General features: G+C 51.6%; 1 protein-coding gene across 2 annotated transcripts; it reads right to left on the bottom strand.

The window, feature by feature from the left end:
• Positions 1 to 5,071: 5,071 nt before the first annotated feature.
• Positions 5,072 to 26,741, bottom strand: MVP (major vault protein). Of its 2 annotated transcripts, none has more exons than XM_001501685.6 (15): positions 26,488 to 26,741; positions 19,964 to 20,095; positions 19,562 to 19,757; positions 14,418 to 14,541; positions 14,179 to 14,310; positions 12,955 to 13,049; positions 12,410 to 12,646; positions 10,755 to 11,036; positions 9,647 to 9,891; positions 9,373 to 9,570; positions 7,969 to 8,355; positions 7,044 to 7,160; positions 6,754 to 6,880; positions 6,042 to 6,230; positions 5,072 to 5,337 (listed from the first exon to the last, which is right to left on the bottom strand). In XM_001501685.6, exons 2-15 carry the CDS (start codon positions 20,086 to 20,088, stop codon positions 5,119 to 5,121), a joined length of 2,673 nt encoding a protein of 890 aa, XP_001501735.2. In that variant the 5' UTR covers positions 20,089 to 20,095; positions 26,488 to 26,741; the 3' UTR covers positions 5,072 to 5,118. The 2 variants fall into 2 exon arrangements, with proteins under 2 accessions (XP_001501735.2, XP_005598842.2); XM_005598785.3 differs by having other exon boundaries at positions 26,380 to 26,574.
• Between the last annotated feature and the right edge of the window lie 99 nt (positions 26,742 to 26,840).

Here is a 26,840-nt window from a genome sequence, read left to right as displayed (position 1 = left end):
CACGTCAGCGGGTTCCTTATTCCACTATTTATTTGTTTAACCACGTCCTGCCACCTGAATGATCCTGCAGTGAATCACCTGGGCACTCTTTGGGGGCACTTGTAGGGTGAACGTTGAAGGGCAGGGCAGCAGGAGGGACAGACTTGGACTTGAAGAAGCTGCCCTCCCACTCTGCAGGTATTCCCGTGCCTGGCTGCTTGCTCTGGGTGGGAGACCAATGAGGTACCCTCCCAGCTCCTGCCCTGGAGCTCTTCTTCCTGTCACCTCTCCCCTCCAGCCGATGAGTCCTCTGAGCACTTGCTCAAGCCCCACAGCCCTGACTGGCTCCTTGGCCCTGACCATTTACAGTGACAGGAGTCTCTAACTTATGTACATCCAGCTCTCTGTGATCTGAGAAAGAGGGAGAGGTGGAGAGGAGGGGTGAGCATCTTCCACTCAAGTGGAATGTGTGCCTGAGGCCTGAGTGACTGGCTCCCAAGACTCCAAGCTCCTCCCCTGTTGAGGCCTGGAGGTTAGCCTGGTGCCTTTGGTCTCATGTCCCGTGGCTGAACTGAGCCCAGGAGGAAACTGCAGAGTGGTCCTGTGACCTCCTGGAGGAGGGGTGGGGAAAGACCAGGCTGAATTGGGTCTTGGAGTCACTATGATTGATCTAGGAGACACAGTGGAGTCGTGTTATGTGTTGCTGTGGTCAGAATGCTTATGTGCCCTCAAAATTCCTATGCTGAAACCTAATGCCCAATGTGACAATATTTGGAGGTGGGGCCTTTAGGAGGGGATTAGGTCATGAGCCATCACGAGTGGGATCAGTGCCCTTCTAAAAGAGGCCCAAGAGAGCTCTCGCCCCTTCTACCATGTGAGGACATAGTGAGAAGGTGCTGGCTGGCAACCAGGAAGAGGGCCCTCAGCAGGACTTGACCATGCCGGTGCCTTGATCTTGGGCTTCCAGCCTCCAGAACTGTGAGAGAGAAATTTCTGTTGTTTATAAGCCATCCAGTCTGCTGGTATTTTGTTATAGCATCTCTGGTGGACCTTAGTCCATTACTTATGTGCAGTAATAACTTTCTGGAAGTCACCTATGTGCTTTCACACTGAATGAATAAGCACCATGCACGTTCCATTTGCTTATTCCATTCAATGGCTCTGCCTCAGAGAGGGCACAGGACAGGCGCCATGAATCTACTATTCCTTCCGGTGGTCTTGAATCTCTTCCAGGCTCTCACACTGTGATTAGTCCAAGTAACGCTAACTGCTGTAACAAACCTCAAGACGTATAGTGGCTCAAACATGATAGCTTGTGTCGAACTCATGTTCAGTCCTTATCGGGTGCTCCTGACTGGGAGGTAGCTCTCCCGAAGCAGAGATTCAGGGACTCGGCCTCCTCCCATCTTCAGGTTTCACCGTTTTCAACACATGGCTTCCGAGAGCGCCCTGCTTGCTTGTGTCATGCAGGCAGAAGAGGTGCGCGTGGAGGTTGCACGAGGCTGGTTTTAACGGGGTGGCAGGGAATTGGCACACACTACTTCTGCTCACATTCCATTGGCTAGAACTCAGATTGCCACGGCTCTGTGCAAGGGAGGTTGAGAAATAGATTAGTTGTGGGCCCAGAAGGGGGAGATTTGGTAAATAGCATCACACCATGCTGAGTGTGATTTGCTGTTTAAAGACAGATTTTTCTTATACAAGGAGTCCTTAAACAAATCAATTACTATATCTGGTATGCAACCAAAGATAAGCCAGTTGCGGGGCTGGCCCCGTGGTAGAGTGGTTAAGTTCACCAGCTCCGCTGCAGGCGGCCCAGTGTTTCCCTGGTTCGAATCCTGGGCACGGACATGACACTGCTCATCAAACCACGCTGAGGCAGCATCCCACGTGCCACAACTAGAAGGACCCACAACGAAGAATATACAACTATGTACCGGGGGTCTTTGGGGAGAAAAAGGAATAAAATAAAAAATCTTTCAAAAAAAAAAAAAAAAAGATAAGCCAGTGGCTCCAGTGCTGGAGAAAAACAGGCTGTGTTGAACCTCATCAGATATCACACTGTCCTATTCATACTGTATTTTATGGGTGATTTAAGGGACCTTCAAGGGTAAATTAGGGACTTAGAGACTGACTTAGAATCTGGCCCCAGTGCGAGCTGAAACTCCAGTGTATTTCCAGCAAGGCCTGTTTTCCTATCACTGAGGTATACCTTGCCTCCCTCACCATACAATCAGTGCTGGGCCCATATTCACGCATATAATTTAAAGAACAGCTTCCCCTATTGCCTCACAGGATCTCACAGCCTCGTGAGGTACATGTAGTAGTCAGGCCAGGCTAGATTATGCTGTGATAACAAAACCCCCCACATCTCAATTACTTAAAACAGCATACGTTTATTTCACGCTCCTGCCACATGTCTATCGTGGGTCAGCTGTGGCTCTGCTTCATGCCATCTTCCCTCTGGGACCCAGGCTGATAAAGCAGCCTCTATTTGGAATATTGCTGGTCATCACAGAAAAAGCCAGACAGGAGGATGATGTCACTCCCTTTTGCAATTCATCAGTCAGAACAAGTCATATGGCCAAGCCTGATGGCCTATTAGACATCCATGTGAAGACATCAAGTCATCAACTGGAAATCAGGGATCTCAGGGGTGAGATCAGGGACGGAGAAAGGGATTTGGAAGTCAGTGGTATACAGATGATCTAAAGCCATGAGATTGGCCCAGAATGTAGCTGAGTAAGAACAGGGCCCAGAGTGACCCATGATTTACAGGCTGAGCAGAGAAAGTGCAGCTAGCTGGCCAAGGAAACTGAGAAGCTGCCCCTGAGGGAGGAAAGAAAAGTGGAGTAGACGGTCCCGGGACCTCAGTGTGGGTGGCCACTGTGCTGAATCACGGGAGAGGCTGAGGGAGGGGCTAACTGCTGGGTCTAGCAACAGAGACATCACTGGTGATGCTGGTTAGAGCAGTTTCCATGAAGCAAGGGGTGAAGACAGAGCCTAACTGGAGTGGTTTGAGGAGATAATGACAAGTGAGGAGTGGGAACTGAGAAATTTGGCTGTGAAGGAAAAATAGAAGTGGCAGCTGGAGGGGATGTAGGCTAAGGGGGAAGTTTCCTTGTTGGTGCTACATGGGAGAGATTAGAGCATATTTATATACAGATGACGATAATCCGAGGGAGACAGAGAAATTGACAGTGCAGGAGAGAAAGGTGATTGATGTAGGAGAGGATTCAAGGACTTGAGGGGGTGGGATCCAGAGCCCACGGCAGGAGCTGGGCTCAGTGTCCTCAATGGGAACAGGAGGGAGGACAGGAGGCTGGTAGCTTGTTAATTTGCTGCTGGGAAGGGGGGAGAGCCTTCCTGCCCAATTTGCTTCTATTTTCTCAGATGCGAGAGAAAGTGGGCAGGGGTGTGGGAGGTTGGGAGAGGAGGTGTGAATAGTTGTTCTGAAGGGGATCTCGCAAGCTACAGAAGCATAGTCAGAGGCGTTAGGTCTCCCTCGAAATTTGCTGCAACAAGTTTAAAATGAGATCACTCAGCATGTGGGGTGTTCCTCCCCCAGCAACATATAGTTGGTCAGAGGCAGGTAGAGAGGGCGGTAGTTGGTTTAAGATGGGATGGAGCTTTTCCCACTAAGTATCATGGGAGAGCGGAGAGGTGGGGGAGTTAAGGGAGCTTTTGAGTGAGAGTGAGTGAATCACACAACAGACAATGAACTTGAAGCTGGGCAAGACTGAAATGAAAGGGAGGTGTCAATGTTGAGAAAGTGGTTGGGGTCAAGGTCATTGAAGCCTTGAGTTGGAGCAATGGTTGTTGGAGGCAGCAGGAGTTGAGGTTTCAGAGGTGGTGTGGTTGTTAGTAATGACAAGGTCAAGGGATGGCCATGGGAGCCGGTGGGTGAGATGGGAAGGAATGTACCTACCACAGACAATTCTCCAGAGGTCCTTGGCAATAAACAGTGCCAACTCAGCACTCACCATGTGCCAGATGAAGAGTTTGAAGTTGGTTACCTCTCTTAAGGGAAGACGTAGGAGAGTTTGTAGGAAGCGGGGACGGAGGGGCTGACTCACTTGCCTCTTCCATCAACACTGAGCCAGCACTACCGAGTACTGTGGGCTGACAGCCAGCCCCCGGCCTCCTCGACAAGCTCGGACTTGAGTGGAGCCACTTGCCACATAAATGCAACTCAACTTGGAAAGAGACAAGGCTTATGGGGCCCCAGTGCGGGGAAAAGAATAAGACCCTAAAAAAGCATCAACCCTGCTCAGTAGGGGAATTGCCGGCCCAGTCCACAGAGGAAGAGAGATCAGAGAAGGTTAAGTTGCCTTCTCTAGCCACACAGCGAGTAAACCCAAGCTTCTCTCTTTACCCCTATGATCTTTTTACTTCCTCAGCAGAGATCAGGCAGACCCGGCACCTACACTCCACCTAGGACCAAGGGCTGGGGAACCTTGCAACCTGCACTTGTGTGTTCAGACTGATCACGCCTGGTTCCTTCCCCCAAATAAGGGCTCATCACTGGGGGAGGGTGGGAAAGGGGCACTCCCGCTTGATGCTCCGAAGAGCCCATACCATCCTCCTCCCTCTCTGACATCCTCATCTGAGAAAAGACACGTGCACAGGCCTGCCAGGTGCAGTGTGACCAGCAGGTGGCACCAAAGGGAGCCTCCCATGTGCTGGGGTGTGGGGGCGGCAGGAAGCCAGGATGGCCGCACCTTCAGCTAGTGGGTTAAACTCCAGAACCTGCTGCAAGCTGGGCTTCTGGAGGATTTGGTAGCGAGAAGGGATGGTGCTAGCGCAGGAGCCACCCCGAGGGGCCGGCCAGGCAAGCCCCATCCTCTCACCTGCAGCATCACCTCTCCCAAGTGGGGTCTAGGAAGCCTGACTGCTAAAAAGCCAGTCTGGTTGGTAAGACTTTGGGGCCCCGTTGCTACCTGTGTGGCTTCAGGTTAGTCTTCTCCCTGCCTCAGTTTCCTCTCCACTTTACAGATGGGGACGGTCCCTACTAACTGTCTCAAGATTTGAGGGGTATCTCCTTACGCCATTAAACTCCCTTGTGATGCAGACTTATGGTGACAGAAAACAGTTTAAATGCCCAGAAGTGTGAGTTTTATTTGTCAGCACAGTATGGAGCTAAGGCATGATGCTCTTGCTTCCAAGAGCTTGAGGGGCGGCAGGGAACTGGAGAGGCAGGCCTTCTTGGGGGTCGGGCCCCTTGGCTGCCTTTTTGACCGGAGGCTGGGCCTCAGACCCTAGCCCCAGCAGACCCAAGGCTGTGTTGAAGAGGTTGATGGGAGTGGAGCCATCGGTGATGAGGGTTGATTTCAGGCCCAGGCTCTGGAGCAGTCTCACCTGGAAGGAGCAAGAGGAGAACGAGAAGATGCAGTCAGGCCCTGGTCCCTTCTCTCGTCTGCCTGGGGCAGGCTGCCATCCACTTCTACCCAAGCCATCCTCATAGCATTAGTCAGTGATAAGCGAGGAGCATAAGGGGAACCTGAGGGGTCCATCCTCTTCATGGCCTAGAAGGCCTAAAAGATGTGGGCCCTGCCTGCAGCTGCCTCCGACCGCTCCCATGCCTACCTTACTTGCCAGGTTGCAGCCATCCAGTCCTTTCTCTTCCTTCAATGTACCAGCTTTCATTCTCTTTGTGTCTGTGCACTTGGAGCCTCTCCTGGGAAGCCCCTGGCAACTCTACAGAGGGCTCACTTATCCCCCTCTTCAGAGTGACCCTCCTTAAACCAACTACATCATGAAGCATCACCTCCTCCTTCACCTTATCACCCTGCTTGACTTCCTTAGGACATCGGTCTGTGACAAGTGCTCCAACCTGTTTATCTCCCCAAGGAGGCCCAGCTCACTGCCGAGCCTATATGCCTGATATGACACCATACTCAAATGATGCAGGTCAGGACACAGGATATGAGAGAGTTTGTCACCACCTCCCCTCACCCCCAATATCTCCCTAGATGTTGTGTTTGCCTCCCTAGCTCTGCCTTCTTGGTTCCAAGTTTCATCCCAAGACACGCACACATCCCCCCTGCACTCTCCGGACTCACCTGCATCTCTGGCCCTGCCACAGCAAGGTCCCTGATGGTGCTGGGGCCCAGGGCTTCCGTCATGTGCTTGAACTTCTTCGCCTCCACCTCAGCCAGCTGCTGGGCCTTGCTCACCTCTAGCTCCAGCTGGGCCCGGGCATAGATCAGTTCTAGCTCTCGTACTTTCTTTACCCGCTGGAGCTCAGCCTCCTGGAAGGGGAAAACCCATCATTCTTTTGATTGTGTGGCCCCTGGCAACTGTCCAGCAAGTCACCCTAGCCAGCAAGCCTGAGGAACTGAGATGGAAGGGACAGAATTGTGAACTTATAGTCAGTCATGTGTGAACCTGGCTATATGACCTTTAGCTAGTGACCCACAGAGCCCTGAATCCAAGCCTGAGGTCCCGCGTCTGTAAAATGAAGATAATACCTACCTTAATGGGATTTCACGTATTAAATAAGATCATGCATATGAAACACATGCAATACCTGGTACAAAGCTGGCCAGTGTCTGAGCATGTATTACACGTAAGATGGGTGTCATAATAATCCTTTCCTTCCAGGCAGGCATTAGGTGAATTAATATAGGGCAAAGGACTTCATAAACCACCAAGTATTTGCATAGGGCCTTACATTAGGGTACTTGGTATCCTACTCAGCTTCAGGGACTGCAGTGATCTGGCCTCTTCCAGATCCCAAGGCCACACCCTTCCACAGGCATCTCCCGGACTCACCGTCTCAATGGCCAGGGCCTCTGCCTTCAGCTTGGCCTGCAGCACGGAGCCCTCTCCCTCGATGCGCGCTGCCTCCGCACGGGACTCCGCCTCTGCCTTGGCAGCCCCAGTGCTCTCCACGGCAGTGCTGGAGGCGGTGGTGGCAGTCAGGCAAGAGCCAGGAGAAAGCCCAACCAAGCCCTGCCCTGGCCTTGACCTTACGCTGTAGCAGCTTTCACACTCACCCAGCTCCCCCAACCAGCTGCTTTCCCAAGACCCTCGGCCATCTTTTCCTTTAGTTCTCAACCCACCTCAGAGCCTCCAGTTCCAAGAGTTCCCTGCGAGCTTTTTCAGCTTCTGATTGGTCCAAGATCTTCTGTCTCTCAAGTCGGCCACGGGCTTCTTGCTCTAGTCTCTGAGCCTCGTGCCTGGATGGAAGAGGGGACAGGTAAGATGCTGGCTTGGGGCCAGAGCTGGAATGGGAGCTCCAAGGACAGGGACCATCAATCTGTTGGGTGCCCGGGACAGACCCTGGCCCACAGGAGGCACTCAACATGCAAAGGCAGTGTGTCCACTGCAAGCCAGGCATGATTCTGGGCACAAGGGAACACGGTTGTGACCCAGGCCCCTACTTTCATACAACTTACCTTCCAGTGGGGAAAAGACAAGTAGACAAGGATGATTTCAGACAATGACAAGTTCCTTGAAAATGAGTGATACAATAATGACTGGGCAAAGAGGGTGCTGTGTCAGTTGCAGGAGAAAGAAAAGGGCTCCCCTAGGAGGTGACCTTTGAGCTGAGGCCAGAAGGAGGAGCCTGCCCTGAAGCGCTCTAGGGGAAGAGCATTCTGGGCAGAGGAGACAGCCAGTGCAGAAGGCCTCAAGGTGGGCATCTGAGGAACAGAAAGGAGCTGGTGGGCCCTGGAGCATGTGAGCCTGGGGGAAGGCTGGAAGGCAAGAGGCGGGCAGGCAGGGCTGGACCCCAGGGTGCCTAGAAGGCCATAGAAATGAGCTTGGTTTTTAGCATACACACGGTGAGAAGCCACATGAGCAGGGGTGGCATCTGGTCACATTTTAAGTAGGTCATACTATCAGCTAGGTAAGGATGACAGTAGGCTAACAATCAGGGGATGCCATGCTATCCAGGTCCCGGCAGTGGGCTGGAGATGGGGACTCTGGAGAGGTCTGGCCTGCAGTGGGCAATGTGAGCAGCTGGGCCCCCAAGGCCTCACTCACTTGGCGGCTGCCTCCTGGGAGTTGGTGGTGATCTCGATGGCCAGCTGGACACTGCGTTGCAGGGCGTCCCGGGTCCTCTGGTCCACAGGCTCCACTGACTGCACATCCACGCTGCTGACCACCAAGCCATTTTGGGGGAAGATAGCCCGGTCCCGGGGCTTGGGCAGGGCCATGCTGTCAGACCCCTTGGCTTCCAGGGTCTCAAAGCCAAAGACAGCAGTGCGAATGATGCGGGCCGAGTTCTTATGGAAGTCATCGAAGGTGACAGAGGCCACGGCCCCCCGCACCCGGGATGCGATGGCCTTGCAGGCATCACCCACAAAGTCAGGCACTGAGAAGAGCTTGGCTGTCTCTTGGGGATCCTTCCAGTCACTCAGTTCAAAGTGCCTGTGAGCAAAAAGGCCTAGAATAGGGAAGCCGTTTTCCTCCCAGAAACAAATCTCTCACCTTCTAAAAGGACTCTGACTGCCACCCTCAGGGGCTGGGCAAGGTCTCGCATGATAGAGAATGCTAATTAGGGCCCACCACGTGCCAGGTAAGGTCCTAAGAAACTTACACGTGTTCCCATTTAATTCTCTCAGCCACCCTATGAGGTGGGGATGAGCATTATCCCCATTTTACAGATGAGGAAATCGAGGTCTAGAGAAGTTATATAACAGAACTGAAGTCACAAAATATGTGGCAAGCCAGGAAGTTGAGCCCAGGCAGTGTGGCTCCAGGGTCTCTGCTCTCAGTTGTCATGCTGTAGTGACCCCGAAGATGTCAGTGCCCCATCTGCCTGTGTCATGGTCCTGGTCACTTAGCCAAGAGGTGAGGAACGTGTGTTGGGGGCTGTCGAGCATTGCTTCTGAATATGACTTGTCTCTCCTAACTCTAATCACTGCCATTTGAGCTCTAACTATGTCTGGGGCACTGTTCTAATTCTCACTGCATCCTTTCAATTCCCTGTGGAGTTGATGGTCATGCTGTCATCCTCATTCTTCAGACTGGGAAACTCAGGAAAGTACTTACTTACAGGAAAGTGACAGGAAAGTCACTTACCCAGTCCACAGCTAGCAAACAGCGGGGCTGGGATGCAGACCCAGGCAGTGGGCCCCCGAGCACATGATCTTGACCCCTTGCCCACACTGCCCACTCCCACTGGTCACGTCCAATAGTTTTAAAAACTTTCAGTTATGTGTTTGGCTGAACACATGCTGAGAGCTGGGGAGTGTCCTCCTGCCATGTCCCCAAAATCCTGTTCCCAGGAGGCGAGCCTGCATCTTCCCTGTCATTCCCTTGGGCATCAGACTGGATTTGCAAGAACCCCTGGGTTTCCCTCCACACCATGGCATAGAGTCAGGCGTTCTGCCCTCATCATGAGCCCGGCACTTCAGGAGCCTTCCTCAACACCCCACCCCTTACCAGTTGTAGGCAAGCTGCAGCTGCAGCCTGGCATGGTCTGCAGTTTCAATGGTGATGACGTCTGTGAAGAAGTCAGGCCCGAGCAGCAGGCAGAGGGCACGGCGGGTGTGGGGACGCTTGGGCCGCCCAGCCGAGAGGGACAACACCGTAAACTGCTCCTCAGGACCCAGTGACACCAGCTCAGGCCCAAAGACCACGCTGCAGAGGGAGCCAGGAGTCAGACACATGGTGAGCCTCTCCCACCACGTGCACCCCCTAATGGCAGGCCCCTCACCGAGCTCTCTTCTCTCTGTAGTCATACACCTGCACAGCAGCATTGTGAGGGACACGGTAGCTGACCACATGGGTCTTGTTCCGGGGAGCAAAGGGCTGAAGGGTCTTGGCCGTCTCCTTCGCACCCCTGTCCGCGAGAGGGTCCTGCCCCTTGTTCAGCAGCTCCTCCACCCCAGGAGGCAGCTCTTTCTCCCAGAGGACCTCGTCCTGGGTCAGCATGTAGGTGCTTCCAATCACAGCACGCACCTTGAGGGAAGACAAGGAGGAAGGATGTCACTAGGGGAAGCGGCAGAAAGACCCACCCAGCAGTCCTGGAGCAGCACCGAGGTAGTTCAAGGCTAGCACAGTATCGTGGTTAGACGTGGTCTGTGGAATGGTCTCTGGAACGAGGCTGCGTTCAAGTTCGCCATCAGCTAGCTTGGGAATCTTGGGCAAGCTATTTCCTCATCTGCAAAATGGACCCGATAGTGGCTACTTCATAGGGTTGAGGAATGAATGATACCTCACACGTCTAGTGCTGAGAACTTGGCATATGGTAAGTGCTCGATATTATTTACTCTGGAATGCTCCTTCATGGGGCAGCTTGGAGGACATCCCAGGGACAGATAAAATCCTAGGAAATAGACAGCATACACTAACATTTCCTAGGATTCTGAGCTCTATTTCTAGGTCAGATGCTTAGAAAAAGAGGTCAGAGATGTGACCCTACGTCAAACCAAGGTCATAGTTTCAGGCAAGGGGGCAAAGAGAAAGCATTCCGCCAGGATAAGAGCATGGGGTAGGAGGTCAGTTCTTATTGTTCCCAGGCCACACTGCGGTCAGTCCTTTATTCAAGGGAGGGATCTGCAGTGGGGATAGTTTTTCCATCCTAAAACCTAGCTCATCTTCTCCCTTGGGGTTTTCTGGAATTTGAAGTTAGATATTTAAGACAAAGGGAAAGCAAATACTCCACAGAGTACCCTCAGACCTCGCAGCCAGCTGTCTCCGATGCCGTTGTCGGTGCTCCCCTGTCTCTACCATGGACCTCCTCATCAGCGTCACCCACTCACCCAGAGCAAGCCACCACCATGGCCACACGGCAGTGACAGTACCCATCCCTCCGCTGTTACCTTTCCAGTCTTGACGTCCTGAACGTAGATGCCCTCATTCTGGTCCAGAGGGATGGCCTGACGCTCTTCAACCACCTCCACCTTGGCAGACGGCACATACTCCAGGGGTCCACGGATAAGCCAGCGGTCCCCAGCCTGATGCAAGACCTTCTCCTCCCCCTCCCCCTCTTCCAGGGGCTGCAGGGCCCTCAGCAGCAGTCCCTGCTGCTCCGACAGCACGTAGACATCCTGGATGCCTCGTTCCAGCTTCTCTCCTGGTCTGAGGAAAAAAGACTTCTCTCCCTAGTGGGAAGATGTGGGGTTAGGAGCAGCTGCCACCCAGGGTTGCGGGTGCATCTGATGGCACCTCCCTCAGCTCTGCGTGACTGCGGGCTTGTGTTGAGGACAAGCACCCTCCCCCACCCCCACATAGTAATCCAGTGAAGTGTTATCTGGGCTGTCAGGCTCTCTACAAATGCCTGCAGAGCTCATCTGGTCAAACCTGCCCTTGAAAAATTTTGCAAACTGTCGGGACCTGGGTCTTCACAAGCGCAACAGTTAAGAATTAATCTATTGCCCTTTGTTTCTCCCATGCCTTTTCTTCTTGGGACATAGTCCAGAGTTGGCAAACCCTGATGTTTGGGCCAAATCTGGCCAGCTGCCTATTTTTTAAAATATATATATATTGAAATATAACCCACATACCATAAAATATACCTATCTGAAGTATACAATTCAGTTGTTTTAGTGTATCCACAGAGTTGTCCAACATCACTACTATCTAATTCCAGAACATTTTCATCATCCTGAAAAGACACTCTACACCCGGTAGCAATCACTGCCCATTCCTACCCTCCACCAACCACTAGTTTATTTTCTGTCTCTATGAATTTGCCCATTCTGGACATTTCATGTAAATGGAATCATACGATATGTGGTCGTTCACACTGGGCTTCTATTGCTTCTGTTCCAGTTTTTTCGAGTTTATCCATGCTGTAGCATTTATCAGTACTTGATTTCTTTTTATAGCTGAATGATATTCCATTGTATGGATATACCACAATTTTTTATCCATTCATCAACTGATGAACATTTGAGTTGTTTCTACTTTTTCCACCTCCTATTTTTGCAAATAAAACGTTCAGGGAACACAGTGGCACTCGTTCGTTTGCATGCTGCACATGCTGACATGACAGCATGGTTGAGTAGCTGCAACAGAGACCATATAGCCCACAAAGCCTAAACCTTCTACGACCTGGCCCTTTACAGAAAAAGGTTGCCAACTCCCACAGTTCAAAGAGGGGATGAGGTAGGGGGTAGAGAAAAGTGTAAACTAAGAGATTTGTTTTATGCAGGATGACAAAGTTTCCAGAACAAAGGGATGTGAAATATGAGAGAAAGTTTCTAGCTCTGTTGGCACAGGGCAGGGCCAGGGGGCACTCCCAGAAGAGGCAGTGTGTAACCTGAGGTCGGAGGCTGCAAGTGAATTCAAGGGGACGCTGTTTCAAGAGCTAGAACCAAGTGTGCAAAGGCACAGAGGAAGCCACGACAAGCTTGGTCTTTCTAGAGTGTGCACCGGGGGTGGGAGGAGAGAAGGGAGAGAGGTCGGAGGGCCTTGGGCCGTTCACGGGCAGTCACCCCCAGGGCAGGCCTCTAGGGGAGGCCGAGGTGCTTACCTTGACTACACGCTTTTGCCCCAGCTGGTTCTTGCCATCCGGTCCAACGGGGTCGAGAATCACACAGTAGTTGTGGGGGCCCAAGGTGGTGATGGGCACAACTCCCAGCACCTCCTCATAGACATCGGGCACATGGGCCTCCGTGTCCTGCACTGTCACCAGCCATTCCTCGCCAGTGCGGCGGGTCACTCCTCTCAAGTCTCGGAAGTTCTGCCGAGCCCGGAGGTGCAGGGCTGTCTGTAGAGCAAGATGTCGGGGCGTTTGAGTAAATCTACCTCCAACCTCCTCAGGGAGCCTGGGAACCCCATTCATTGGCCACTAAATGCTCCCAGGTCTGAATGACAATTTCTACCAACCCAGGAGGGCTTTTTAAGCCTTTCAGATGACCCAGGATAACCCTCAAGTGATCTAACCTCTGAATTTTTCTTTTAGTTACCATAGAAACATTGCTTCTCTTTTACTTTCATGTTATCTGCCACCATCTCTGCCACTCTGAGTAGTCCCTACCCCAGGGGCCCTTAACCCACAGCCCCCAGAGCACAAACCTTTTCTGTGAGGACCACAGCGTCCACCAAATCCAGAACCTCCTCAAACACTGCTGGGAGATAAGCACCCACGGAGCGGACCAGCCATTCTTCTCCTGAGCCAAGGGCAGAGAGTAAGGGTCAAAGGTCACCCAGCCTGCTCCTGAGCTGCCCTTTCCCTCAGCCAACTGGGAACCCACAGAACTTTGTAGGTGAGGAGATGCCAGTGCCCCCAGGTTCAAGGGCCTGACAGGAGTCCTTGTCTTTATTCCTTTGAGGCCAGAGGAAAACCAATCTCTACTCAGGGGAATAAAAAAGCCCTTCTTGGGGACGGCCCCCTGGCCGAGTGGTTAAGTTCGCGCGCTCCCCTGCAGCCGCCCAGGGTTTCACGGGTTCAGATCCTGGGCGCGGACATGGCACTGCTCGTTAGGCCATGTTGAGGCGGCATCCTACATGGCGCAACTAGAAGGACCCACAACTAAAAATATACAACTACGTACCAGGGGGCTTTGGGAGGAAAAGGAAAAATAAAACCTTAAAAAATAATAATAAATAGATAAATAAATAAAAAGCCCTTCTAAGTGCCCAAGCTGCTGCTCCACCAACACCCTGCTGTGCCTTCTCTTAGCTCCAAAGATCACCTCTTTTCCTTCTCCTAAAGAGGGCAGCAGAACTGCCTCAGTTACAGCTGTGGACGTCTTTTGGTTTATTGGAGAAGCAAGAGCACCTGGGTACAAGTTCCAGCCTCGCCCTTCCCGGCCATAAACCCAGGCAAGTAACCTAATTTCTGTGCCTCAGTTTTGTTACATAGAAAATGGAAATAGCAGTGCCTCGAGGTTGTTAGGACTAAATAAGTTGCCATTTGTAAAGCATTTGAACGGCACCTGGCACACAGAAGGCACTGCATTTGGTAAGACATTTTGCTTACTACATCACATTTGTCAAATACAATTGCTAATGGTATGCGCACACCTGCTTTGTTGATCTAGAAACAGACACGGCCACCGCCCCCAGCTCACGCTAAAGGGTAGGGGGAGGGAAGAGGGTCAGGGTTGGGGTAGTGCCAGCATGAAGGTGGGTAGAGGAAAAGCTGTGGGCAGCCCCTAAGAGCTTACAAAAGATCCCGGGGAAGCACTTCCTCCCAGGCTACAAGTGGCTTTCCCCAACCTTCTCCTACTTCCCTGCAGTCCAGGCAGTCGGAGGCACAGCCTGCCCACCCTCCTCAGTGCCCCTTCGCAACCTTACCAGTCACCCTCTCCTTGCCGTCCCGGTCCCAGCACTCCTTGCGGGCCCTCAGCCGCAGGGCCTGGTTCTGCCTGATGATCGTTGCCTGAATGATCTCCAGGACCTCCACCTCCTTCCGGGGGATGTAAGTGCCTGGGAAGGGAAGATGAGGCACAGGTTGAGGGTCAGAAGGTATCAGGGCTAAGATGGGAAGGCAGGAAGCCTCTGACCCCGACTCCGGCCCGATGGAAAGAACTTACCAGGTCCTTCAAATAGCCACTCATCTCCCGCTACCACCTTGTCTCCATTCTTATCCTCAAAATCCAGCAACGCCTTAAGATGGAGGGCAGTGTTGGGCAGAACCACCTGCAGTGGGGTGATGTCCTAATAGGGGGAAAAGGGAGGCCATGGGGCATTCAGTGCTGTGACCCCAGGAGTCAAATCTGATACCTTGGAGGTCAGAGTCCATAGCACCAATCTTTACATGTCCCAAATAAGACTCTGACTGCAGTGTACAAGGTAGGGGTAGTCCCGAACCCATTTGGTCTGAAGAACTAAGAGTTGACAGAGAAAGAGTATGTCACTGCTGATGAGCCAAGGACACACCTTCCCCTGCAGGAAGTGTTTAGAAGTTGTTTTCAGCTAGAAATCGAGGTAGGAAACCAGGTAAAAGGCTCGATGGGAGAAGTGGGAGAAATACCTGGGAAGCTGAATGAATGAGTATCTCATGGCTTAGTGTGCACTGGGGCTCCCTCGGAAGTTAAGGACTGGGAGGGTATAAACTGCTATAATAGGCATGTTTTAAGCATGTGGCTTTGTTTTCAAGGTTACCTCATGGTCACAAGATAGCCATTGTACTCCAGTCATGGCGCCTCATGAGGAAGGAAGTAACCAAACCTTTTAGAAGTTTGTAGAAATGTTTCTACAAATAGGACTTCACTCGATCTTTGACAATGTTCTGAGAGAGGCAGGAAAGCAAGGAAAGAGAGGTTCATAGAGGCCCAAGGACATGACCAAGGTCACACAACTAGTAAGGGACAGAATCAGGACTTGAAACTCCGTCTTCCGTGAAGCCTACCTGCTGTTCCTTACTCCAACTAGAGTAGCCCTATGGAAGAGAAAGTCAAATAACTCTGCCCTACTCACTGACTACACACTGGGTTGGAGAGAGGCAGAGCTGGAGGTGTATTGCCCAGGCAAGCCCCTCCCTGCACACCTTCTATATGCACGGCACCTAGCTGGGTGTGGTGGGGGCAGGACACACCCCCCTTCCTCTGTCTTCTTGAAGTTGAAGTTCCAGCAGGTGACAAGACAGTCACAGACCATTCTCTCAAGACGACTGTGGAGAGTGTCAAGGGAGAGAGGTTATAGAAGTTCAGATGAAGGAGAAGTTAGAGAAGGCCCTCCAAAAGTGGCATTTGAACTGGGGCTCAAAGGAGAGCTGGGTTTTTTGTGTTTTGTTTGTCTGTCTTTGGTGAGGAAGATCAACCCTGAGCTAACATCTGTTGCCAATCCTCCTCTTTTTGCTTGAGGAAGATTGTCCCTGAGCAACGTTTGTGACAATCTTCCTCTATTTTGTATGTGCAGTGCTGCCACAGCATAACTTGATGAGTAGTGTGTAGGTCCGCGCCCAGGATCTGAACTCATAAACCCCGGGCTGCCGAAGCAGAATGTGTGAACTTAACCACTGTGCCACCAGGCTGGCCACAGGACGAACTGGGTTTTGATACAAAGGTGTGGAAGGAGGAGGAGAAGGTGGTCATCATCTGGGAAGAGCATATAGTCCAGCATGTTTTTCACCTCCCACATCTCTGTCATCACTTCCTATCTGACCTATTGCAAATTCAGGTCTCCCTTTATCTATCCCTGCCATCACCCTCACCTAAGCCACTAACATATCTTGCCTCAATGATGGAAATGTCTTCCTGATTGGTCTCCTGGCTGCCGTCTCCATCTCTTCCCAGTCCATTCCCCACACCGTCACAGGCTTCCAGCTCTAGTGACTGGGTACCCAGTAGTATCACCAAGTTAAGATCACCAAGGAATATAAGAGAAAAACAGATTTGAGGGTAAGGCAAAGTGTTAGGTTTGGATGTCCAGTACGTTGTGGCTGAGAGACATCCAGGAGAGGGCTTCCTCTAGGCAGTTAGGGGACTCAAGTCTCTAGCTCCCAGCTAAGGTGTAGGGTTGGTCTTCAACATAGACAAAGTAGTGACAACCACAAGAGCACAAGAGGGCACACAGGAAGTTCAGGACAGAAGCTGAAGGCAGAGGGGGCAGGGGAGGAAAGGGAGACATCTAAGATGGAAAAGACATCCACAGAGCAAAATGTAAAGACACGTTTTAATAAGAGGGCGGATCAACAATGGATGTGGCTGAGACGGCCCACGAGACACAGAATGACTGTGCACTGGGCCTGGCCTGCAGCTAGGATGTCTTGGGGCTTTGCCAAAGCAAGTTCAGTGGAGGTGGAGGCAGGGGCTTGTGAGGGAATACGGCAGAGAGCATCAAGCACAAGTGGTCATCAAAGAGTAAGTAGGAAAGGAAAGAGAGAGCAGGAAAAAGCTAGAAATTGGATTCACAAGACCATTCATAGAAGCCCATACAAATTTCGTGTGCATATCCTGGGACCCAGCAGTTCCAGAAATTCATAAATTTCTACGCTTAGGGGCCGGCCCAGTGGCGCAGTGGTTAAGTGTGCACATTTCGCTTCGGCGCCCAGGGTTCTCCGGTTCAGATCCCGGGTGCAGACATGGCACCGCTTGGCACGCCATGCTGAGGTAGGCATCCCACATATAAAGTAGAGGAAGATGGGCAATGGATGTTAGCTCAGGGCCAGTCTTCCTCAGCAAAAAGAGGAGGACTGGCAGTAGTTAGCTCAGGGCTAATCTTCCTGAAAGAAAAATAAAAAATAAATAGAAAAAATAAATTTCTATGCTTAAAAGAAACTAGTGTGCACAAGGACACACAGACAAGGATTTTCATAGCAGTACTGTTTTTTCCTAAAAAGTGGAAACATCCTAAATGATTCTCAATAGGGAAATGGCTGAAATTCTATACATCATATGGAATTGCATACAACAACTAAACAAGAGATGATTTATGCATCAATATGCAGAAGTTCATCCAAAATGCACTGGCACACCATGGTGCGATAGTCCTTATGCAAATAGGTTATAATCAATACTAGTTTTAGATACATACTTATGTGAACGCATAAACATATCTGCATGTGTATACCCTGAAAGGATGATAGTAGATACCTCTGAAATGGAGAGCGGGTACAGGTGGTGGAAGTCAGAGAGGATTTCACAGCCTCATGAATGCATTCTTCAGAATGGAAAGCTTACGCAAGTAAGCCTTTAAGGCCAGAAAAGGATGGAAGAGGCAGAGCATGTTTATTGGCCAAGAGAAAGGCAGCAGTAGCGGAGAAGGTAAAGACAGAGGAGACAGAAGCTCTGGGTGGGGAGCAAGGCCTCAGGAGACAGAGGATGAGTCGGGTTCCCGGGTCCACCTGATGGAGGGGAACCTCCTCAGGCTCCATCAGGTAGAAACGAGATAAAGGTAGGTATAAAGTACGGGAAAGGACACGGATCCAGATCCTAGCCTCAATTTCTAACTAAGTGACCAAGTTGTTCAGGAGTGAGAGGGCAGAAACTAGGAACAGAATAGACAATGATAAATATTTAGAAGCATACACAGAAAAATGGAGAGAAAGCTGGTTGGGAAGGAAGAGAACTGATCAACAAGGCTGGGGATGGAATAAACCAAATAGCCCATCTGCTACTTATGATAGCGTGTGTTAGGGGGTCTGTCCGAAAGGTTAGGAAACCCCTTCTGGGTGCGAAAACAGAAAGAGGGGGGAAGACCGATCCAGGACCAGGTTTTGCTGCCAGTCCAGCAACACACCAGTGCACAAGAAGTATGTTAAAATTGTAAGGTTCAGTTGGGGTAGGAAAGAGACCAGGAAGAGAGTCTGAGGGATAGAAGATGGGATCCAAAGCCTTGAGGGGACATGACAACAGAGGGGGGCTAGGAAAGGGAGACTGATGGTCAGGAAGAAGCTGAGTTTAATTTCAAAGGTGGGGCCAGTGGGAGAATAACCAAGTCCAGAGGGGACATGGCAGTGGGCAGGGCTGAAGCAGAACAGAAGAGCCAAGGGTCAGAGTTGAGGTCAAAAAGGTCAAGATGTTGACAGGGTCATTGCAAGGACATTAGTGAGGCTCCCAGGAGGACAAGAGGGTGGGGGAAGGGAGGCCCAAGCCAGGTACCACCTCGGTGAAGATGGGCAAGAAAGTGGTACGGGCAGGGCAAGCGCACTGAAGGAAGGCAAGTGTTGACTAGCAGGTAGAAAAGGAATGTCTCAGAGGCATTGGGCTCCAAGGAGGAAGAGGCCCAGCCCTCCTGGCCTGGCGCACATGGGGTTTGAGAGAATGAGCTGCTGTGGGCTGGGGCTGCTGGGGAAGCAGAGGTTCAAGAGGCGGGATGAGGAAAGCTTTCTCTCTGCTCTAGGAAACTTTTAAGTACTGGCACTCACTACCCGCTACCACACCCCACCCAGAGCAGGATTTAGTTGGTCTAAGGAAGGACCTTGATACGGATGATTTTAAATTTTTGAGTTTCAGACTTAAATAAAGCTTTCAAGAAGAGTATAAAGAATACCCCTACACTCTTCACTCAGATTCCTTAAGGGTTAATATTGTAATCATTCCTCATCACTTTCTATCTCTACACACACATACTTCTTCCCTACAGTGTCTGCATCGGAATGGACAGCAACGTCTCAAAGCTTCCTGGGTCATGCTATCATGTTTCCAGCATCAAGAAGCATGCTTTGCAGAGGGACCCAGAGTGAAACAGTATAAAACGGCAAGGAGGTGATGGTGGAAGAAACATTACAGAAATGAAGGCAGGATGCCCACTGGCTCAAGCCCAGGCCCTGAGGACAACATGGACAAGGGCTTGGCTGGAAGGGCAGGCCTGCGATGCCTTCCCGTCGAACAGTCACAGGCATCTGAGCCTGGACCTCCTCTATTCCACCATTGCTGTTACTGCCCACCACTGTCTGGCACTATTTGAGTGAATAAATGCTTACTCTTGGCACAAGTCATTTAGTGCCAGACTGGCCAGGAGCTTCCGTCAGGCTCTGGAGCCTGGAAGAATAGCTGGCGAGATGGGCTGACGGCTCTTGAAGGAGAGGCAAGTCTGTTGTGGGCATGTGAAGGGGAAGGGGGTGTTTGGGGAGGGTGAGTGGGGGGACAAACAGTCGATTCTGCCCCTGGTGAGAACCAGCAAATGTTGCCCCCCATCCTCCGCCCCAATTTGTTTTCCCTGCAGAAAGCAGTGCAGAGCCCTAGGACAAGGTGGCAGGACAGGTGGAGTATAAGGGAGGCAAGCTGGGTACCTTTTCCAACACCTCCCCTGGGTACAGGGGGAAGGGGTCCTGGGCCAGCCGGATCTCTAGGTCAGCGTGGCGGAGCCGTACTTGTCCTGTGACATCAAACAGCACTGAGCCCTCGGCATCCCGGGACACTGGGTTGGCCACTGTGCAGTAGTGGCGTGGGGGGATAGTCACCATGCGCACAGGGGCAAACAGGACCCTGTTGGAGGGTGAGAAGTAGTGTGAGGACCCAGGGGACCCCCATTTCAACTTCGAAAGGAGCTAATGAATAGGAGAGAAAGCTCCCTGTCACCCATGTGAGGGACAGCTCTGCTTGGGAACAGGAAGGAGGTAGACGATCATGCTGGCAGACTAAGAGACCTTCCTTGCCCCCACGTCTCCAGATGGCCCAGTCCTGACACCAACCTCTCATTGTCCTGCCGGATGTAAGTCTTTGGCCCAACCTCCACACGGGACACGTTGCTGTTCTGGTCCAGCACATGGATGTAGTGGTAGGGGGGGATGCGGATGATGGAGTCTTCAGTCACCATGGTGACTCTTTAGCCCAGGGCAGCAGAGGGTGACAGACAAGTGGGGAGAAGATACGAGATGAGCATGAGGGCCTGGGACGAGGCAGGCATGAGTCTTAAGACCAGCTGGGGATGGGGAATGGGCCCTTCCTCCCCGAGCTTAGATTATTCTACCCTTTACTGTCCCCACGACCACCTCTTCCTTTCTTCTTCCCACCCAGGGCAACAGAGCCCATCCACACCTCCCTCCTGCCAAGAACTGCCTGAAGCAGTTAACCACAGAAGCCCAGGGTCCTCTGCCGATTCCTTTCCCTCATTCCCATCAACTTCACTTCCCCCGAAGCTGCCTGCAGCACTGAAAGGGGCTTTAGATGAACACTTCCCAAATCTCTAACCACCCCCACAACCCCCCGGCCCCTGGTATAGGAAGTAGAAGTAGGCAGAGCTGGGAGAGCTGGTCAGTCTCTGGAGGTGCTGTGGTCTTCCCCAGCACAGTAGGGAGCAGTGGCTCTGAGTAGCTCCGTGGCTCCTCCAGGGGCAGGTAGCCTTTATTTCAGGGGATCCTGAAGACCCCAGCTACACTCAAACGTTAGCCCATAGCCCAAGAATATTTGCCTGATCTTTGTCTGCAGCCCTCCTCCTTCATGCTTTAAGCAATCCTGGGGTGAACTGTTCAGACATGGGCCACCTCTCAGGGAAGGGATCCCTAACAGAACTGATGCTCCTATAGAATCAGCTGGATTAGAAACACCACAAATTATTCTAGTCCTTTCCTTTGTGTCTGGTCTGTTGCCACCCTTGGCTCCCTGCTGTTATGAGCAGAGGTTGGTTGGGGGTGGGGGGGATAGGGTAAATGAGTACTATATTCCACCCCCCACCCCCTCACACCTCCACATGTCATCTGCTTCTGAATCCTGGGTGGTCCCATCTAGTACTTGGCCTGTTCAGGAATGTCACACCTCTTACCTAAACCCCATCTCTGCCTCCAGCATGCCCCGGACTTTGGACAACATGTCCTTTTGGGTCACACAAAGGGAACCAAGTTTACTAGGCAACTCAAAGCCTTGTTCTGAGACTTTGGTCAGACAGTTCTGAAGCCACCATCAGAAAGGAGTGGCACCTCATCCATTCCACCATTTATCCAGCTTCCAACGCGGGTGAGAAATGGGAAGCAAGGAAGAAGAGGGAGTGGCTTGGCACAGGAAAAAAACAGGCAGGAGCCACAAAATTACAGAATCAAGGCGAGGCCCAAGAGTTTTACTTGATTCATACCATCTGTAAAATTTCATTTTTGTTTAGAAATTTTGAGTTTTCACAAACTCCTGATTCCTGCTTTTCTTAAGTTAGGAGACAGGCCTACATTTCATGTAGCAAAATTGGCTAGAGCTAAGTAGCAGCTGTGCCCTTTAGATGGGACACAAGCTTTCCCCGCTTACCATAGTCCCCACCACTCCCTGTTGTCTTACACCTGGGCCATTGCACTCACATCACCTGCCTAGCTCCTGTTTAAAACCTTCTAACTCAGCATCAGCCAATAGAACTTTCCAGAATGATGAAAATTAAATCTTTGCTGTCTTTGGACTAGCCACATGTGGCTACTGAACACTTGAAGTGTGGCTAGTATGATAACTGAGGAACTAAAATTTTAATTAAAATAGCCAACCATGGCTGGTTGATCCCATATTAGACAGTGTAGCTCTAAGTAGTTGAGTCCCAGACAGGGACAATGAGTCATTCAAGGCCACACAGCAAGTTAGTGGTATATCAGGATGAGAATCCCAATGGAACGTCTAGTCTCGTCTCTTTCCAGTGGCAGCTGGTACAGTGCTTGGGGCGCAGGTTCAGACAGACTGCCTGGGCTGACTTACAATTCCGATTTGCGGCTTTCCTGCCTTGTACTGTTTCCTTAATATCTTACCTCATTTTGAAAGAGGTTACAGTTTTGATGGTTTCCTGGTACACTTTCCACATCAGAGGGATGTTATTCTGTTCCTCATTCCTTTATCTTGCAACTTTGTATGGGATTTGACCTTGATACTTTTCTGTTGCTCCTCTTTTACGTGAATTTTCCTTAACTTGTAGGAGAGCGGCCTTTCTAACATCAGAGCTCCCTCTTGTGTTGATTTCAGGTAGTGTTTGAAAATACAGGGGCTGGCTTCCCACTTTTCTCGCTCTGTTCCTCTCCCCACTCTTACCTGGACTTTCTCTTTCCTCTCTACAGACTTGTCCCACTCAGCTGTGCTTCCACTCCCTGAAGTTGCTCCCTGATGTGAGCCCTATCCCAGACAAGGCCCACAAGAGCCTCCAGGGACTGAGACTGCCTGGATCTTAGTTCTCTTACTGGATGGGTAATGTTAGACAAGTCCCCTGCCCTCTCTATACCTGTTTCCTGGCCTATAACCTCGGACTGGATAGGGCATCTACTCGAGTTGAGGACTGAGTTAAGTATAAAGCACTCAGAACAGAGCCTGGCTCTTCAGCAGCACTGTGTGTCTTCCTGCTGAGGGAGGGGCTAGCCTGAGACCCAACTTCCCTACCCAGTTAGGGGATGGGACCTAGCACCAGAGGCTCACTATCCCACCTGGTGTCTTGGCCTTAACCCTCACTGTTTACTGGTCAGGAAGGTGGCAAGTCTTGTGTCACCCCAGCTGTGGGGCTGGAACAGCAAAGGGGCATCTGACAGCCAAGTGAAACCTTGTCCAGCTGCTCCTTTGCCAGGTTCTCTGCAGGGCGGAAGCCTAGCCAGGAAACCAGACGCAGGGAGAGCAAAAGCTAGGGCTCTAGGTGGAGGTGTGGACAGAGCCCTGTGAGGCCCCAGAGGGAAGATTTGAATTCTAGATGCCCATGCAAGGCTAGGAAGCAGGCTCCGGGACAGCCTCCAACTGCTCCTTTGTTGGACAATGCCCTACCTTCTATGGCTGAGGCCTCTCCACCATCTGTCACCCCAGCTGGGCCCAGTCGGGGGGCTGAGAGCCTCGCTCAGCTCAGTGGCTCAGCTGACTGTCATCCTTATGGCTGATCAAGCTGGGCTCCTGCCTTGTTCCGAGGCCAACCACCCTTGTTTCAGTCCCAGGACGCTGTTGCACCTTCCTGACCACCCACCTACCATGCCCTAAAGCTGTGCCTTCTACCTAGGCCACCTGCCAAGTTCACTCAACAACAGGTTTTCCCTTTTCCCTCACCATCCATGGAAGTAAGTCTCAATATAGGGCCTCTCAGGGGATCCAGGGAAACTATTTGACTCAGGTAGCATGTTTGTGACAAGTCCTAGATTTAGACTTTTGTTGTTTGCCAGATGCATTGCATTTTACTTCCAATATATCAGGGCCCTCCAAAGACAATGGGTAAGAATTGTGTTGACCTTCAGAAGGTCCTGCCCAGCCTTGGATTTGGCCCCCAACTCCCCAAGTCCACCCAGACCTCCCCTCATTGCCTGCTTCCACCTGCCCCTCGCTGCTCTCTGGGCACATGTTCAGCCTTGCCTGATCACACTTTCCTCAAGTGTCATGAGGCTCCTGCAAGAATAAGTCAACCTTCACCCAAAGTCTCAGAGACCAGTAGCTCTCCCACTGCACCCACATACACAAAGAAGGGAAGGGGTGATGAGCAGAGAATAAAACAGCCTGTAAGAAGCTGAAGCTGGGCTCATCGTCTAATTAAGAGGCAGCTCTTGACCCATGTCTTGGCTCCAAAGTACACCTATACTACAGCTAGATTTAAAAGATAAATGAGTTACGAGTCACTACATATTAGAGACCCTCAGGGCCAACTGTGAATGGCTGACAGTGTATCTTAAAAAGCAGATGCCCAGGTGACCAGCTACATTGTGTATTGGTCTGCAGTGAGCAGCAGCATCGGCATCACCTGGAAGCTTGTCAGTAACACAGAATTTTGGGCCCTACTGGCGAGTTGCTGAGTCAGTCAGCTTTTTAAGTGCATCCCCAATTATCTGGGCCACATTAAAGGATGAGCAGCTCTGGTCTAAAGCAGCCACTTCAACCCTGGCTGTACATTAGAATTACCTGGAGATCGTTTAAAACCACCCATCTCTGGGCACTCCGATTTAATTGGCCTGGGGTGTGGTCCAAGCATTGCTATATTTAAAAGCTCTCCCGTTGACTCTAATGCATAACAAGGATTGGGTCCCGTCACAGCTGGCATGCTCTTGGGCCACTTGCTAGCCTCTGAGCCTTACCCTCCAAGACTGTGAAGTAGGAATAAAAGTGACTCTTTCCTGGGCTTAAAAGAATTTCTGATTAGAGGCTGTCCTTCATGCACAGTAGGAGCTCAACAAAGGGTGGCTGGGAGGAACACGACCTCAGATTGCAGACTGCTTCTCAAGGGCAGGGAAATTCACTTCTCCTCCAGTGCCCTCACCCCCAGGTCCAAGTAGCCCCCTAGCCAACACAAGCCCCCTTGTCCCAAGCCTTGGGTTCTCAGTCCAGGCAGAGCTGAAGCTGAAGGGGAAGCCAGTGACTCAGCCTTGCCACCACGATCAAGCTTAGGGTTAGGAGAATGCACATGAAGTTCAGCATAATAAACATGGGGCCATGTCTGCCGTTTCCCATCACTGATTTTAAACATTCTAGCCTTTGTTTGGAGAACACGAGAGCCACATTACTCAGGGACAGCAGAGGCTGTTTTCACTAGCTTCGCGGTTTAGAGGAATTATCTCCTGCTTTAGGGGACTCCAGTGGAAATTCTTGAGAATTTGTCTCACGTAAATCATTTCTTGGCAACAGAGATTTAGGAACTTTTCTTCCTAGAAAAATCTTATCTGAGCTCCAGACCAACTGGGCCACTTTGTGGGAGGAGGAGCAGCTTGCTGGTCTCAGTGAAGACAGAGCAGCTCCGCCAGCTCAGGATGCTTCTTGTCCTGCCTCCACCTTACCTCCCGGATGCTGCCAATTAATGCCAATCACTGAAGACAAGGATTGCCTAGATTAGAAGTGGCCCAGGAACCAGGCTTCAGATCAAAGTTTTCTAAACTCACCCAATCATAGGACTCAGCTGGGAGCGTTGATCCTGTTCATGCCAGTTCCCAGGGCTCATCCACCCACTGGGCCAAGGTTTCCAGGAGAGACTCTAAAACTTGTACTTTCAACAAGTGCCCCAAATAACAGCTCCCACTTATTAAGAACTTAACCTGTGCCAGGCATTGGGTTAAGTGTCTATTAATTAAAGGCACTTTAATTAATCCACTCATTTAATCCTCACAAGAACCTAGAAGTTAAGCAACTTGCTCAGGATCACACAATGATCAAAGGACAGGGCCAGATCCCACCCAGATAACGGGACTGCAGAGCCCTCAAACCAGGGGGCAACATGGCTTCTCAGCTAGAAATGTCAATAAGATTCTAAACCTAGGAACGAGGACTTAAGGGCCTGGGTGGGGCTGCATACTCTCCAGGAGATAGTACCAATGGCAGTTCAAAGGGGAGCATTTTCTGCAACCTGGGAGGGTAGCAGCCAACAAAGAGGCCTTACTCTGGGGCCCTTAGGCTGTCCCTGGGCCATGCACTCAAGGCAGCCGCCCTGCCTGCTCATGGCTTCGGAGAGCTGCCCTCCCCAGAAAGCTCCACCCCAGGGCAGCTGGGTGCCCTCTGTACCAAGGGTGGAAACAGGCAGTAGTTCCCAGGGAGTCAGCTGGCACTCCCCATAACAGCTTGCCCTTCCCCTGCAACCCAGGGGTCCACTCAGGCAGGCAGCAGAGAACATGGGACATCTGCCTCAACTACACGCCCCCAACGCTTCACTTGGATGCCAGCTCTAACAGCTTTAGGATCACAGGCTGATGGCTCCAAACAAGCTCCCCCTTTCTCACTTCCCTCTCCCAAAGAGAAAACAAGAGCCTTGCTCACCAAACTGCATACCTCCCGGAAATGCAGCCTGCCTTGAGATCACCCTGCTAGCGACTTCTCCAGTGAACCACAAGGCCCACAGCTGACACAGGCCTGAGTGAGGCAGTAGGAAAACCTCAACATTTAGCAGAGTTAATGGGTCTCCATGGGGACAAATCATATTCTAAGAGCTCAAGGGGACAGGCCAGAGAGCAGGTCCCCAGGAAGAGGGGAAGGTGAGTACAGTAGGGACGAATCCAGCTCCAGGAAGGTGTCTGAATGGACCCCCTAAGTTTCCTCCACCCTTACTGCTGATGTGGGAGCTGGAAGTCAGAGAGGCCTCAGGTTTTTGGGGTGCGGGTGTTGATCTACTTTTGCCTCAAAACACGGAAAAACTCCAACAAGGAAAGTAAAACCTCCCAAGGCCAAGCCTCCACCCACCTTCTCCTGCTCTGGTTCAGAGAGCTCTTACCTGCCCCACAGCAAGGCCCCAGAAGACAGGACAGGGCTAGACAGGGCCTTGAGAGGCACAAGATCCCACCACTGGTTTGGGGCTTTGGGGCCAGTACAAAGTACTCACATCCAGAAGTGTGTGGCTAGCTGCAACAGACTCCTCAGATTGAGAAACTCCCTCAGCCAGCCCCCGGAAATCTTGCCGGGGGCGGGCAGGGCAAGGCCGGGCCAGGGCAGGGGAATCACTTCCCGGAGGCGGCAGCGCCCAGCAGGCTCAGGGGTGGGGCCTGAGCATTTAAAGGGCCCTTGCAGCTGAAGACACTGTGGCTCATTCAGCGCTCAGGAATTTGCACCTCAGAGTCAGCTGGCAGCCCTGGAAGGGTGAGACAGCCCAAGCCAGGGGCACAGGGGCTGACTGAGTTCACCTCTGTCCATCTAGCTTTAATTTCCTGGTCTGGGGGAACACAATTCTGCCCCTCC

The sequence above is a fragment of the Equus caballus genome, chromosome 13, assembly GCF_041296265.1.
Source record: "Equus caballus isolate H_3958 breed thoroughbred chromosome 13, TB-T2T, whole genome shotgun sequence".
NCBI lineage: Eukaryota > Metazoa > Chordata > Mammalia > Perissodactyla > Equidae > Equus > Equus caballus.
The sequence above is the reverse complement of the archived record's forward strand: the minus strand, read 5'-3'. Positions and strand labels throughout refer to the sequence as shown.

What these genes read in the sequence shown, in the direction of transcription:
- MVP (XM_001501685.6), bottom strand. Translation starts at nt 20,088, where the DNA reads ATGGTGACTGAAGACTCCATCATCCGCATCCCCCCCTACCACTACATC. An exon ending in TTGGAACTGGAGGCTCTGAG is followed by an intron (nt 6,881 to 7,043) that starts GTGGGTTGAGAA and finishes CACCGCCTCCAG; the next exon opens with CACTGCCGTGGAGAGCACTG. An exon ending in TGGCAGGGCCAGAGATGCAG is followed by an intron (nt 5,338 to 6,041) that starts GTGAGTCCGGAG and finishes TGCTCCTTCCAG; the next exon opens with GTGAGACTGCTCCAGAGCCT.